This window comes from Cynocephalus volans, chromosome 8 (assembly GCF_027409185.1).
Source record: "Cynocephalus volans isolate mCynVol1 chromosome 8, mCynVol1.pri, whole genome shotgun sequence".
NCBI lineage: Eukaryota > Metazoa > Chordata > Mammalia > Dermoptera > Cynocephalidae > Cynocephalus > Cynocephalus volans.
The window spans coordinates 10,591,073-10,607,461 of record NC_084467.1 but is presented as its reverse complement, the minus strand read 5'-3'; the positions used below and the strand labels follow the sequence as shown (position 1 = coordinate 10,607,461).

At 41.7% G+C, this 16,389-nt stretch overlaps 1 protein-coding gene across 9 annotated transcripts in view; it reads right to left on the bottom strand.

Moving 5' to 3' along the window:
- PRDM2 (PR/SET domain 2) overlaps positions 1 to 16,389 on the bottom strand; it is a 121,785-nt gene that overhangs the window by 33,407 nt on the left and 71,989 nt on the right. For 6 of the 9 annotated variants that reach the window (XM_063103868.1, XM_063103870.1, XM_063103871.1 and 3 more), the window contains 2 exons: positions 14,257 to 14,373; positions 5,261 to 9,680 (listed from right to left, as the gene is read on the bottom strand). The exons of 1 other annotated variant lie outside the window; for it this stretch is intronic. In XM_063103868.1, the coding sequence (XP_062959938.1) occupies positions 5,261 to 9,680; positions 14,257 to 14,373 (4,537 nt within the window). Of the gene's footprint in view, positions 1 to 574; positions 1,746 to 5,260; positions 9,681 to 14,256; positions 14,374 to 16,389 lie in introns of those variants that run through there. 2 more of the 9 variants (XM_063103869.1, XM_063103876.1) reach the window with 2 other exon arrangements.

Sequence of the window (16,389 nt, the reverse complement as noted above, 5' to 3'; positions counted from 1 at the left end):
AACAAGTGAGCAGAGGTCCAGTGGGGTGACCACACGCCGCACTTTTTAATTAAAGAGTGCAGACTTTGAACAGTCCTCCATGGTCCTTCGTTTTTTCCTCTTAACTGCTCCCAATTATGTACAAAATGCAGTCCTTTCACAAGTGTTTAGAAAGTTTTTTATTGGTTACAATTGTATAAAATGTATCATTTCAATTCTCCCCTAGTTATTAAGTGTCCATAGTAATAGCATAAAAAATCTTTAATTCTTCTGACAAGACCAATGATTAATTTCATCCTGGAAGAGGAAAAACAGCAAACACCACTCTCAACTTGTCTGTCTAGAACCAACACCTCTCTCTCTCTCTCTCTCTCTTTCAAGGCTACATTCGTTAAAATCAATGGACAACCCCTTTTGTATGACAAATTGTAAATTTTAATGTTTTCATTAGAATAGTCTTTTATAGCACTCTCCAACAAGAAACAATAAAATAACTAACAGCAAACTTCAATACAGGAACACTCTCCAGATTAACAACTCAAACAAAAGTGTAAAATGTAAATCACATATAATACAATTGAAGCATCCAAAACAATTTAAATAACTTTAAATATTTTATTTTCAAACTGCTACAAATGCTTTATACAATCTTTCAACATAAAGTCCCCGTTAACAGAAATGTAACAAAATGGGAATGACAGTGGAAGGGTTAAAGTGGCACAAATTCACCGAACAAGCATCAAACTACAAACTTTAAGAGGTAGATTACTTTAAAAGTTGAGAACAACAACAACAAAAAATACCGTATGAATAAAACCTGGCCATTTTCCACCAACTCAGCCATTTAATTTGGGGGGAAGCATAAAACCACATGGAGAAACGATACTCATATGTTTACGAAGAGGCCAATTTGTTTTTTTTGTTTTTTTTTTTTATCTCTGATAGAGACTGAAGTATAAAACCTGTTATGTAAGTTCATTTACACTTATGTGCAGACACATAGCTATACAGGCCTGGGATGCATCTTGTGCATTAATATATTGCTACATAGTATCTGATAATAGTTATAAATTAGTGCCAGATAATAACCTGAGAGGATGCTGTCCATTTGGATATATAAACATGACACTAGAAGAGGCATAAAACAAGAGTCCATATCCAATCTGGTTTCCTCTCCATTATGCTGGCAATCTGGCTTGTGATTAAAAAGAAAAAAACAAAACAAAAAATAAGAGATCAGCTAAATGCCTCTCTCTGCGTCTATAGTTCATTAAAAAGGAAGGCATCAAGAGCTGGTGTGTGACCAAAACATTTTAAATGAGTGCATCCGAATTTACCATCCCTGAAATCTACATCAAACTACTGAGAAAACAGAGAACTTGCTTTGCAAGGTGAAGTGTAAATCATTCCTTTCTCTATGTGAAAAAAACAGGGGCCACACTCAGATCTGAGTTACCAGTCCCGTGACGAAGAGCCAGTTCATCTGGCCTGTCTTACAGTGCCCTTCTCTTTGGATCTCAATCACCTGGGAGCCCAGCATGCCTGGTGGGCTCCACCGAAGAAGCGGATGCCTGACTCTAACCAGGGCAACAAGAAGCCTGCCGGCAATCAGTTGTGTGTTAGGATTTTTGAGTCAGCTTCAACTGGTCTTGCAAGCTTGGTAGATTTCGTATCCTTTGCCGTAGTGCTTATCCTAAGTTGAGCATGCAATATCTTTTAGTCAATTAAGATTTGTTTTGTTTTGGGGGCTTTTCTACAGGAAGTTCCTAGAAAATAAGAAAACTGAAGATAAATGACAACATAACATAACCTTACATGAATTGACCATGTTAAAGAAAAAGGTGAGCAGACCATAAGACAAATGTTATTAAGACAGCAACACATGAATGTCTCTTAAGGTACTTAGGAACTCGCGTGTCCTACTCAGAAGATGCACGCTGGCAGCAACTACCAGAAGGTCCATTTCTGAATGGTGCAGCAGAAATGCAGACATGAGAAATTCTCGTTTTATTTTTTGAATCAATTCATGGCAAATGGGAAGACTTGGTCTGGAATTTCATTTTGCTTTTCTGTAAGTTTTCTTGACTGGTTGCAATGGTAACTCAGTACAAAAAGAAAAAAGTTGCTCTAAAAGGAGCATTAAAGAATGTAAAAACACGTTGAGATTTTACAAAGGTGAAAAACGGCTAAAAGGCGAGTAGAGAATGTACCTTTTTCCTTCTCTTTGTCTTACTGGAGCCTGTGGAAATGAACCCTCAACAACAGATGTAAACTCAGTACCACCAAAAAGCCACAGGTAGGCTCTGACCGCACACTGGCGGAGGCAGGGGGGCTGTCACTGTATTAAGCAAGAGCTGATTAGAAAGATGGGTGGCACGACTGCTTTCTTTTGCTGCTTTGTCCTAAGAAGAGGATTTGGAGCACGTCTTTTTTACACCCTGATTGGCACAATGGCTTGTGCTCCAGGAAACAACCAACTAGTGAACTCTGCTGAGCTCTCAGTATTACGTGGAGAACTCTGACTACATTCACATGGCTGACTACAAGCATATACTTGAAAAGCTGTGGAATTCTAACTGGCATTCAAATGCAAAACATCTGGGTGCTGGGGACTAGCTCTTAATCACAGTTTGTTGTAAAGAAATACGCAGGAAAAGGATGCACTACCAGTTCTGTGATAAGTCCCTGAGTGTGCAACAGGGTAAGTAAAGCAAAATTACTGAAATCAGCGTGAAAGCGAGTATTTCTCAGCATATAATAGATGCTTTGCATCATGGAATCATACCTAAACAAAACTTAGAAGTAGAACTATACTGAAATGGGAAGACAACTGTAGTTAACACAACTCCTTATCAATGTTATATGACAAATGTGTACTGAGGATGAGTTCTACTCTGGAACAGCCCTGGATGAGACATTAACGACAATCGTCATGTTCCCCAGGTCTGAATCCCCTTAGGAATTCCAGTTTTGTACTAAATTCACTACAAGATACTAAGACCAAAACAAACTTTTTGAAGAATTGTCCACTCTTGCATCCAGACCGTCAAAATATGATGTCCTGTTGAATATTTGCTTTTTTAATTTCCAAAAATACTTCACTTGGAAGTTTCTGGTCACTTGGTAAGAGGACCCTTGGGTAATACCCCTGCCATCCTACAGATGTGTCCACAGCACAGTTCCAGTGACTCCCAGAGAGGAGGAGCAGCTACCACGGGTGCCTGTCGCTACCATCTACCAATGAGGACAACACCAGTGTTTTCTTATCTGATTCTTCTGTGCTTCCTTATAGGCCAAATTTCACTCCAGCAACGTAACCCTCTGTTAACTATCAAACACAGCAAAATAATTAAAATTAGCTGGAGCAAGGAAGGGAGACACAAGTTTTTAGGCACTTTAGTCCTTTGTAGTCTTAAGGTTTCTTCGAAAAGCGCTGGGTGGGTAAGAGGCTAACCGAATGAACTTCATAAATTTACACTTAATCAGAGACCTTTTCTTTATAGTACGTAATATTTCCATAACAACTTTACCCTTGAACTGTATAAATGAGATCCAGTACAAAACAAGCAATATGGGAGGCAAGAACTGATAGACACTGTACATTCTAAGCACCAAACACCTGGGAGGAGTTTTTTAGTAAATCTGTGAAAATGACGGCATATTCTGATTAAGACATAAGCAACTTGAAAAAGCCTCAGTCCAATAACGTGCTGTTGGTGTGGAACCTCCAGAACACAGACTGAGCACAAACAGGTACACAGTTAAAATTGCTAAAGGCCTGCAGCTTGGACTGTTGGTAAACAGGTGTTCATTTTTACCATGCTAACCTTCAAGATGCTATTTATGCATGTGCCACAGCCAGAGACCAAATGCTGATGAGATCTATAGCAACTGAACATTTAACACATTTATGAAGTAGCTTTAAAAAATTCCGATCCTTTAATTCTAGTAAATCATTCAAGTCAGCCTTGGGTAATGATTCTTCACTACATCTTTCTGTAGCCTTCATTTAAGGCATACCAGCACCAAGAATTCTACCTGATCATTTATGCAGTGATAATGGCATGTTTGTGTCCTCATGACCTCTCCAAGATAGCAGTCACGCTAGTTATTCCTAATCTTATTTACTTAAAACACCGAAGAATTTTCAGACACCCAAAGTTACACTCATGAAAGCCTAGAGTCAGGTCAGGCAGCACACTCTGAAAGGCAAGACTTAAAAATACTTTGCAGAAATGCTATCTGAGAAATAATTTCACATGAGATCGACCTGTCGGCATTATTCAGGAAATAGCAGGAATTCCAGGAATGCACATCAACTCAGCTTAGGAGCCTTAAAAAGTTTGAAAACTCAATGTAATAAATTTAACTACTGCCATATCTTTTTATCTGTCACTAAGAACAGTTCTTAACATAGGGAGAACATAGAATAAAAGCAATAAAGTCACCTCAAATCTAAGATGAATCTTTACTTCCTTAGTGGGGAACCAGGCACTGATAAATGAGGCAGATCTGCCCTGGGTGCCACCTGTGCCTGAAAGAACCGCAGGTGCCCTCCTCACCTCCTCACCACGGGGCTCTAAGCGCTCCCTCCTGCTCCTGGCCACGGGGCTCTAAGCGCTCCCTCCTGCCCTTCCTCCCCACCTTTAGAACCTGGCTTGTTTATTACCCTACGTCTGGAGACAGGCAGGAGAGGAGGATGGAAGATAAGGCACTTTTAAAGGATTACGGGGTTTTGTTTTAATCAATGCAACAAATTTTTACAATCAAAACACTGGCAATGAAAGAAAGCATGAATAATAAAAGCAGTCTTAGTTACCATAACTCTGTTTAAGCCACAGAAATATTAAACAAGATTGTAATGTAGTTTACGAATGAACTCAGTGATCTATCTTAACCTAAGAGATGACCTATGATCGGGAAATAATACAAGTGACACTGAGGTGATACTCAAGATACAGAGGAAATTTGAGAGCATTTCTTTTCATATAGGGTACTTTGGAGAGCATTCCACGGTTTCTAATTAAGTTTGCACCTGGCCCTATTAAAGAAATGGTACCACTCTGTAAGTCCTAAGTCTGAAATAAAAACTACTTATTCATCTCAACAGCAGCCAGAGCAGTGAACCTTCATGCCAACAACTTACGCAACAGCTATTTACTTTAAATGCTCAGGTCAAAATTTTACAGGAAAAAGAAAAAAGAAAAAAAAAAAAAAATACCCATGGACAAGTACACTGTTTTCTCTCCAGTCCTTACCTCCCCCAAGCTCTCAGGCTTACCTGAAGTCCTTCAGCTCCTGCTTGACACTGCTGTCCTCTCTCTTGTTTTCACCCAGGTCGGCAGCAGCTGCCAGCTGAAGGCTTCGGGTGATCGGCCCCCCACTCCGTTCTCTAGATTTTATACTGAACCGGTCTGTTCTTTTCTTACTCGCCAAAGCAGATTTGCTTTGTAGAACAGCTTTGCTTTTCTGCACCCTCACGTGCAGGCTCCGGGACGTTTTGCTAGAGAGCTGAGCAGAATGATTCTTGGCCACAGCTTTGGGCTTCTTCCCCTCAACATGAGTTATCCTGGCCATCCTTATCGGGCTGGAGTTCCTTAGGGAAGAGGAGCTTGGCTTTCTCGACTTAACCGAAGCTACGAATTTGACATTCTGCTTGGACCTGAAGGACGAGGAGGCCGGTGGGCTTTGTGCGGGGCCTGAGCTGCGGGCTCTGGTCTTGCCCAAAGGAGCGTGCGTGTTTTGCATCTTAATCTCTGCATCCGCTGTCCGTCTGCGGTGGCTGCTGTTACTGTTTTTGTCACTACTAGCAGGTGATGAGTGTCCGCCTTTCTTGGATGAATGAGAAACCTTTTTTTTGGCAGGAGAAAGGGGCTTTTTGGGACAGCTGAAAGCCGCATGCTTGTTGAGGCTTCCGATGTAGGTGAATTCTCTACGACAGTAAGGGCAGATGTGAGAGGATGACTCAGGAGCATTTTTTAAGTCTGCCTTCTGCTTGGCAGATTTGTTTTTTTGAAGGATTGCTTTCTGGACAAGCTGATTTTTTTTCTTCAATGCATTTAATTTGAGCTTATTCGATGACATTTTGCTGAGCTCAACACTAAAATTTAGTCTTTTGGGTTGTCCCATTCGCCTGAAGGCATTTTTCCCAGAGTTATCTAAAACCACCACACCATTTTTGGGTTGCACAGTTTGCTTCAATGGTACTGGATTTTTCTTAGGGGTATACCTCTTCTTGTCACTTGCAGAAGCACATGCTAGGATATGTTTGTGTAACTCAGGCATGTTGTCAACACCTTTTCCACATTTTGTACAGCGAATGGCAGTAGTAAAAGTCTGTGGAATATTGTGTGTGGTGAAGTTTGTGGCTGTCACACCAATACCCATGGGGTTTCGGTGATGGTACTGAAATGGAGGTGGTTTAAAGCTTGGATAATGCTGATTGAGACCCAATCGAACATCTGGATCTTTCGTCTTTATTCCAGAAGCCATTATTTTTATAGTTGTATAAAGTTCTTCAGAGGAATCATTTAACTCCTCCTCTTCTTTAGAAGTTTCTAAAGGATCTTCTGGCAAATTCTGCATATGCTCTATATGGGCCTTGCTGGGATCTGTGAAATTCTGGGGCCTCAGAGTCCCACTTTCAAACTCATGGTGTGTGCACACCTTATCTGGGTGGAGATCTCGCTGGTGCTGCTGCAAGTTGCACAAAAAAGCAAATTCTTTTTTACAAACGGAACACACAAAGATATTCCCAACTCCATGAAGCAAAAAGCGATGCTCTGACAAATCAGTTTTATCCTTAAAAAGCTGCACACAAAATTCACATTTGAAGGGCCATTCTTCAGCATGAATAGATAAATGTTTGGTTAGATCTTTAATGGAAAGAAAAGGTGATTCACAGACATTGCAAACAAAGTTTTTGTTGAATGTTTCCTGAACAATATCCTGTTCAAGTGCAGACTGAGGCTCTTCCCTGGGTTTCAGACTTTCACTCTCTAATTCCTCCTGTTTGAAAGATATCATGGGGAGAGAAGCCTCCAAATTATCACCAGAGGAAACAACGGATGACACTGCTGAGAGAGGAGGTGGCGAAGGGGAAGAGAAGGAAGATGAAGAAGAGAACGAAGAGGAGGAAGAGGAGGAAGAGGAGGAGGAGGAAGAAGGGGAAGAGGAAGAGGAGGAAGAGGAGAGTGTTGGAGGCCCGGGTGAAGTGGCAGCCATCAGAGGCTCCACGGGAGGAATGGGAGAGGGAGAGGGGGACACCGTGGGGGACAGAATCGGAAGTGGAGACTGCGCAGTGGCATTCGAGAGAGGAGAGGGACACCGGTGAGGAGATGTGCTGGAAGAGGGGGCTGGAAGAGGCACAGTAGGGAGGAGGGGAGGGGGCGGAGTGGCAACAGTTAACACAGGAGGACAGGGTGGAGGAGAAGAGGGATCTGTGGGGACCAAGAGAGGAGGCAGCTGACCAGAAGAAAGGGAAGATGTCTGTAGGGTGGGTGATGGACAAACATCAGGTGGAGACTCGACAGTGGGGGCTGAGAAACTAGAGTCAGGACCAAGGTCAGGATCTGGTTGGGCATCCAGGGCTTTACAAGGACTTGGGCTCCTGGTCACATCTGCAGTATTTTCTATGGGTAAATCGATGCCATTATATTCATTGAGAAGAACCTTCTGCAGCATGCAGGTGGTCGGTTTCTTTTTCTTTACAGCACTACAAGTTTGCTGCATCGAATGATTTTCTTTGAATTCCTTGCCTTCAGATTCACTACAAGGCTTTTTATGCACACTGAGATCTAATACAGATTCCCATGGGACTGAAGTCTTGCCTGTACCCTCAGCCTTCTGTTTGACACCGCTGGATAAATCCAGAGGCTGTTGGTTGCACACATTGCTAAAAGTAGAACTGGCTGCCCACTCTTTAGATATTTTATATTCCTCAAAGCACGGAGGGCTTCCAGTTTCTTTCTCATCTCTCCCAGACAAACTCCACGCTGGTGAGTTGCTATGACTTTCTAATTTGGGTTTCTTGGAAGTCAGAACTGCATCGGTCCATGCTGCTTTCCCATCACTTGCCTTCCCGAAGTCTCGGAGGGCAGGACTGTGCTGTGGAGAACTGGGAGGAGAGCTGGTCCGCCTCTTAAACCTACTTGAGGTCACCGGCAACATAGACGCGGGAGCAGACACACAAACAGGACCTAGTTTAGGTATTTCACTTGCCGAAATCCCTGCAGGAGGAGCTAGTTTATCCTGGGTTTGAAGAAGCTGTTTGAGCTTTGACGACAAATACACACTTTTCTCCTTATGGAAAGATACTGCCTCTGTCGTTGATATGCTAAGAGGCAGACTCAAGGAACACGAGGGTCCTACAGGGTCAGAATCTGTTTCAGCTTTAATTTTGGGTAGCACAGGTGGACTAGCAGTTCTCCGTTTCTTGGATTCACTGTTTGTGCTGCTGGAAGGCTCTTTAGGAAAATCATCTGTTATAGGGACCTGTGTGGTCTTTATATTCTGAGTGATTTCCACTGTAACTGGAGTGAGCAGACAATTTATACCATACAAGTCTGCCGAATTAGATTCCATCTCAATCACATCACAGTTACTAGTGCTGCTGTTAGTCTGAATTTTACCATCAATATAGTAATTTAAGTTTTCAGAGATATTGCTAGAAATATCCATGATGTACACGTCATCTGCTTCCCCTTCCTCCTCTGGCTCTGTGCTTGGTACATAGATGTTCTGGGTGGGTTGGGCCTGTTCAGCTGGAGGCTGTGGCTCTTCATGGAGGCCTCCTTTTCGCCGTACACCTTTGGGAATCAGATGGCGCTCATGAACTCTACGCTGATGCCTTCTCATATTAGTATGAGTTCCAAAAACCTTTTTACAATATTTGCACGGATGAAGTGCTTTAACTTCCCCGTTCTCTTCTATAACAGAAGAATTTACTGTTTCTTGGGAAGCTTTCTCTGAATTCAAGATCAGACAGTTTTGCCCAAGATAGGGAGGATTCAATTCATCTTTAGGAGCAACACTTTCTCCAGATACTCTGCCATCAGCGAGGTCCTCTGATGGCTGTAGTGTTGGGCCGGGTTTCCGCTTTAACCCTGCTTCATGGCGACGCTCATGCCGCCGCCTGTTAATCTGTGTGCCAAATGCTTTCCCACAGTACTTGCATTTGAAAGCATGATTGACTGTAGATATATGGATATGCATGTGACGTTCAAGCCCCTGTTTGGTTGTAAACTTCCTTTCACAATGCTGACATGGAAACATGAATGCTTCAAATATATCACCATTAGACTCTTCTTTAGTTTTGGGGATTCTGATAACAGGCGCTACCTCTGGACAGTCTTCAAGAGTTTCTTCTGAAATATCTTTTGGTTCTTCTAATAAATCTTCTGGCTTCTCATCACATCGTATTTCTGGTTCTTTCACAGAATTCTCATTCGGCCTGTCAGCTTCTTCCTCCCCCTCTTCTTCTAACTCATCATCATCGTCGTCGTCCTCCTCCTCCTCCTCTTCCTCCACATCATTCGCCTCACAATTTGTTGCTTCTGGTTTCTCGCCTGGTTCTGGCTGTGACTCACAGGCAGGGGGAGGAGTAACTAGTTCTGGAAGCACACTCTGACCAGCCACCTCCTGAAGAACGGCCGGCTGCTCAAGTGCCGATGCTGAAGGCTTCTCTTCCTCTTCTTTAGGACCTAGAAAGCACATGGAGCAGAGGCACGGAAGTGAAGCATGGAAACCAGCCATGTTGTGATCAATTTGTATGATTCAAGTTATTTCCCTTACCACCTAAAATGTGTAAGGGAGATTACGATTAACAATAAATAACTCGTACTTTATATGTTTCATTTATGGAGTTGTGTTAGGTATGAGACCATTTCACTCATTCATTCAACAAATATTTACAGAGTGCCTGCTAAGTACCAGGCAACATTCTGGGCAATGAGGATACATACATGAAACACAACAGACAAGAATGTCCATGTGGAGCTTAGGTGCTCTTCTGTGTTTAGTCACACAAATAAATGAGTATATACATCTTCGTTCACAGGAACCGTAGTGCTAAGTGTTGAAGTAGCTGATATTAAATTTCTGAAGACTAGCTGTATATTCCAATGTCTCATGATTCCAAACTGAAATGAGGAAATTGCTAAGCATTATCACCAGGTTAGATTCTTAGTAGTCTGTCTAGAGTAGATGAGACTCTCTCCTTCCTGACTAAAACTATGTATTTAAAAGCTAGAACATTTTCCAGTAATCAGAAGTTTTTCAAGTCAAAGAAACTTTGGAGAAACTTAGGCTGTTCTACCCCAATCAAATTATGAAGAACTCAGGAGAACCTCACAGAGGGAAACAGAAATCTGCCTAGCCCAACCTAAAGTGGATGGGAGACAGGCAATAGGGGAAGGAATTGCTAGTAAGGTGAAAACTGAGCAGACACCTGACGAAAATAAGCAACACAAATATCTGGGGGAGGGAAGCCCTTTGGTTAGAGGACACAGCAAATGCATAAGCTCTAAGAACACGCTAGATGTGTTCAAGGACCAGCGAGGAAGTCAGTAAGGCTAGGGGGAATGGGGGGAAACTGAGAAGAGGAGGGAAGAAGGCAGGTGAGACCAGAGGTCATCAAGGTCCTGCTTACACATGACCCTGTGGGCTGATGACCTTTATTCTGAGTGAAACGGGGATCAACCAGAAAGTCCCAACAGAGAAACATGATAGGATCGGACTCATACTCAAGAGAACCAATCTGGTTGCTAAGAGGAAGATAAAACCCTAGGTGGACAAAGGTGGAAGGAGATGGACAAAAGAGGAGCCTACTGCAGCCTCCAGGAGAAGGGTAGGATGGTGACCCATGAGTGGCAGTGGAGGAAAATGGAGAAAGTGGTCAGACTCTGGATATAACTTGGAGATGAGGCTGACAAGATGTGCTTGTTGACTGGCTGTGGGGTGAGAGAGGAGCCAAGGAGATCCCAGGCAACTGCAATAATCCCGTTTACGAAACTGCAGAGGACTGAAGGACAGGCAGGTTTGGTCTGTGTGCATGTTGGGGGAAAAGTCAAGAGTTTACTTTGGATGTGCTGAAGTTTAAGGTACCTGATACAGACATCCAAGTGAAGATATTAGGTAGATAGAGCTTCACATGACTCTCAAGCTCAAAAAAGAGGCTGAGCATAGAAATGTCAAAGTCCTTAGGGTAGAGAAGGTATTTAGAGACTAGACAAGGTCACCTGGAAAGCAGATGAAGACAGAAGGGGGGGGTGGGACAGTGTTCCAGACAACTCAGTACTGAGAAGGGGGATGGCCAGTGAGGGGCCTAGAGAACCAAGAGAGTGGTGACCGGGAGGCTAAGGAAAGAACATGTCTCACAGAGGGAATGATCAGCTGTGTCCAAAACTGCTCATGGTTGGGTAAGTTGAGGATAGAACATTCCATTTACCAAGGTGGAAGGCTGGTGACCAAGGCAACAGTTTTCGTGGAGTGGTGGGGACATAAGAGAATGGGAGGAGGTGGAGGAGACAGGGAGACTGTAAACAACTCTTCTGAGACTAGCAGTAAAGGAAAAGAGAGAAATATGGTAAGAGTTGGAAGGAAAACAGGGGACTCTTAAAGACAGAGCTGTAATGGCAGGTTCAATGTCGATAGGGACAGCTCACAATGCTGCTTTCTCTACAGTAGCACTTGCTACACTGTTGAATTAGCCCCTTTTACTGTAGACACCTGAAGATATAAGAAACGCTCTGGAGAGGAGACAACTACGATGACTTCTCAATCACTTGACAAATACTGAGTGGCCACTACACGCCAGCACTAGCAAAAAAAGACCGTCAGATCCTCACCCTTACAGACCTTCGCTTTAGCAGAAGCTACACACAAGTAAGCAAGCAACGAGACTGTAGAAATAATGGCTATGCTTGTGGAAGTATATGTGGAACGGAAACACACAGGGGAGCATGTGATATGGGCATGGTTCATCAGGAAAAGCTTCTGAGAGAAAGACTAGGCAGGCTGATCCTGACAGATGTCAGAAGCAAGGACAGAAGAGACAGAGTAAGCAGTGAGGAGTCAAAACATGTAGGGCATTAAAGGAGGGTAGAGTTGTCTGGGGGCAATGGGGACCCACTGAGGCATTTTAAAGCAGAAGAGCACCACTTGGGAGATCTGGCTGCAGGATGGATTATGGGGTGGGGAGAAGGACGTTACTGGAGGCCACAGACTGAACTGTTACAGATGAGGCTGCTTATGCTAAGAGGGAAATGGGAAGAAGCAGTGGCAGCAGGAACGAGTGGCCAGACTGTCACGATACAGAGGACTGTAGACAGACACAGGGCTTGCCTGCATACAGGGGAGAAAGGGTCAGAAAGGCCAACGGTTGTGAGCTCTGCAAATGCAAGGTATTAACACAAGCTCGGTCATTCATCCTAGTCCTCTTGCTGTTTCCTAGGAATATCGCCCTTACTTTTTCCCATCTGCTACTACATTTACTAGCAATGCTTCTAAACAGAAACCAGACTTCTCTCCCTCTAGACGAATTTCATCAATTCCCTGAGCTTTCCACAAACTGGGAAACAGTCATTCGATGGTGGTAATGTATCCTGAATTAGGAGCTAACTCTCTTTTCAAATACATTTTCAACAAAGACCCAAAATGTCACCAAAAAAGTTAAAATGAGACAAGAGAAAATGCATCTGTAAGGCTCAGAAATTTCTTTGTAGAGTTCATTTTCAGTCAAAATCTGTGGTTTCTGTTGATGGGGGAAAAAACATTATTACATGTATGAGTACACAATCCCAGATTTAAAACTGTCCAAAGTAACATGAACCTAAACATACACAGCTCCATTAACTAGTAAGGCCCGTGCCAAAGCGTGTCCACACACTTGATGTGGTTTGCTGAGTTTTAAAAGGGAATTTGGGGAGACTCAAAGAAGAGTCTGAACTGTCTGCTCATCAGAGACCATCTGCTGAGGACAACACAGAACATTTGGGGGAGGCCTACACCTCACTGCATACAACCAACCTCACTCTGCCCAGCTGTACCACCAACAGGTGGTAAACAGCAAGTGAGAAGAGTTTCATGGGACCTGATGTTATATTACGCAAAAAGAAATATCTTGAACTACTTTGGGGGGAGGAGTGGGGATAGACTGTTGGATTTTTTCATTTTTCTTATTCTGCCACCAAAGGTACCGAAGTTCTTTTCTTTAGTAATTTTTGTTGTTCAAACAAATGTCTTAGCAAATCTGCTATTAGGAGGCAGAACTTAGTTTTATAAGGTTCTGGAAAATGAACTTGTCTACTCTTGCTTCATAAAATGGCACTGAAAATTACAATCCTTTATGAATGTCATCCTCACAAACAGTGCTAATAAAATGGTTACAAAAGGCATCAAAAAAAAAATTTTTTCCCCCCCAGTACAAATGTTCCTCAAGTCACAATTCTGCATTCTGAAATTTGCCTATTTGGGTCACCATGAACAACTCTTGAGCAAAATTTGTCTCTGTGTAAATTCGCCCATAACAACTGAAGACATGCCTCCCTCACTGCTATATCAGTCTCAATATATTGCTCAATTCAATGTGCACAGACGTTCTGATTAACTTCTCATCCACGCCCCTCTGTGAATTCTCACATCAGAGAAGGCCTAGAATATTAATCCTCAGAGGGACTATAAGAAGAAAACTTTGTGGGGAAAAACACAGAGATAAAATAAGAATTTTTAAATTAAAACAGAAACACTTCTCTTTCTGCACACTGTTCATTCTGTTATATAAAATCAAAGGTGTTTGCGATTTTCAAGTAAATGTTTAATTGGAGTGTACAACATGCCTATATTAAAGTGTATAAATTATAAGCACATATAGCAAGATAAAATTTTTACAAAGTAAACACACCCATGCAACCACCCCAAAGACCAGTAATGGACCATGACTTGTACCCCAGAAGACTCCTAGTGCCCTGTCAGTCTGAATTCTATCAATGTAGATTTGTTTTGATAATTTTGAACTTTATATTATTTATAAATGCAATCACACAGTATGTTTCATTTTATTTTAACAAGAGAGTAATTTCATTTTGAACACAGAAGGGCTTTAATAATGTAAGGTAGGATGTGGAACACTCCCTTCACAATATTAAATTTAGACAGTTTTTGCTGTTTCACCCCTTTGCAGTTCTCCGATGATTCTCAGAAGGGCAACAGTAGGCGACACAAGTTGAATTAACTAGTAATACATACCCACATCAGACAAGCCCAGTATCAACAGCTTACCTTCCGCAGAATCTCTCATATTTGCAGAGGTGGAATTTGCAGAAGAGCCACTTGTCTTCTGCTGTATGTTGTGAGTTTTGTTTCCTTTGTTTTTACTTTCTTGGGATTTTTTCTTCCCTGAAACACAATATTTATTTTTTTATTGATTTATTCATCCACTCATTTCCTGAAGGAGACAATTATTAATCCAATCACAGCAAACTGTACATGTCTGGACAGTTATCTTTTCAGATTCCTAAAGAAAGAAATGGATGATGAATACAAATACTTTTAAGTCATGTCAGAAAAAAAAAAAGAAACCCATAAATCCTGTATTTGGGGAGATAGTGGGTTTTAGTTCTGTTTATAGCTATACTAGCTATCAAACTTAATAGATAATATATTCTTGAAAAGTTACTAATTTTGATGTCAAAGGAAAATTAGTAATAGCACTGAGCCTCAGGACCACACAAATCATAGGAACTGGCAGAAGTCAGGATATTTGTAAGAACCATATTAGAGAAAAACAACATGGTACAACTTGGGGCCCTTTCAGTTAAGATTATGATCACCCATAATTGAAGAAGTAAAACAAGCAGAGATTCTGCGGAATTACAGGGCCATACGTGCACAACGGCTCAAATATCAAATGAAGGGTCAGCATGAGTTGGAGGGCCCGGAGGGACTCAACTCTAGGTCCAGTACAGTTCAATATTTCATTAACAACTCGGAGGACAAAATTCAGGAAACATTAACTGCATTCCAAGTGACATCATACTTTAGAAGATAAGATTAAAATGCCACATATTTCTGATGAGCTGTAACAAAGACCTAAAGTCATGAAGAAGATACTCAACAAAGATAAATGAGTCTATGTAGAAGTACTAACACTGAAGGTTCAGAAGCTCAGTCTCTTTAGTATCTAACCAAAATTTTAAGCCTTCTTTTCCATCTTTTAATTTCCAAATTTCTTTTTCCTGGTAGCTGGTGTCCTGTACTGCTCTCTTCAAACAGGCCTCAAACAGCTCCCAGAGCTGCCCTGTCTCTTCTGGGACAAGCCTCTTGCCACCTTTACCTGTGCATTAGTAAAACGACAAACTAGAAACCACTTATAGCTTTTGGAAGACATGGAAAGTTATAGTCTTCATTACAGAGAATTGCTACAGAAGAACTTAATTAGCCAAAATGTAGACAACAGATGAAAACGAGGTCAGAGACACAAAACGGCCATCACTGAAAAGATCATAATGTTTAAAAGTAGAAACATCAATTACAACACAAAGTAAACACTAATACTAAAAAACACCACCAGATTTTGATAAAAACTTGAGATGCAACAAGAAAAAAAGAAAATACTTAATAATCAGTCATTTAGTTTGTTAGTCTTAAAAAACAAATTCTAAAATAGCATTTTAAATGTCTAATTCTTTAACCTGTAAGAAAACAGAAGACATTTTTTTACAACTATAAAAGGGTTTGCTCATATAAATTCATGGTAACAGTTCACTTCTAAAGGCAATTAAAATGGAACTCAGGACACAAACATACGCTTCACTGGAACCACATTCTGGTGAGAACAGGAGTCTAAGGTCTGCGTGAAGATGGCCAATTCATGTCTCCAGGTGAAGAATCATAAACCAATCCCCGCTGCAAGTGGCACAAACATATAAACGTCTTTCCACATGCGGAACCTTCTCTTATGATTCTTTCTCCCTCTGTCACCTTAACAGCACTTAGCCTAAATCTGATGATGATAAAGGCTCTTGAGGGATCCAGTTGTGGTTGTGGGAATTTGGATTCTACCTCCTTTCAACCAGTTTTCTTATCCCCAGAATGACATATGTCCTTCCCATGTAGGTGATGCTTGGTCTCAATCAGATTACTGATCCAAACAAAAAGTTTATCACCCCCACACACATAATGCAAATATAAATGACTCTGCATACACAACAGAACTGCTCTAGTGCTGCAGATGGTATCTGAAGAAATCTACAGCTTCTTTCATTATATGTAAAGGGCTCCTGGATAGCCCTCACACGCTTGATTCAAAAGTTATATTCAGAAAAGTTTTTCCCTGAATCAAAACCATGAAAGTTTTATAAGACATCAGTACCACCTCATGTATCCCAAACAGGCCAGATGTGACTTTTTCTT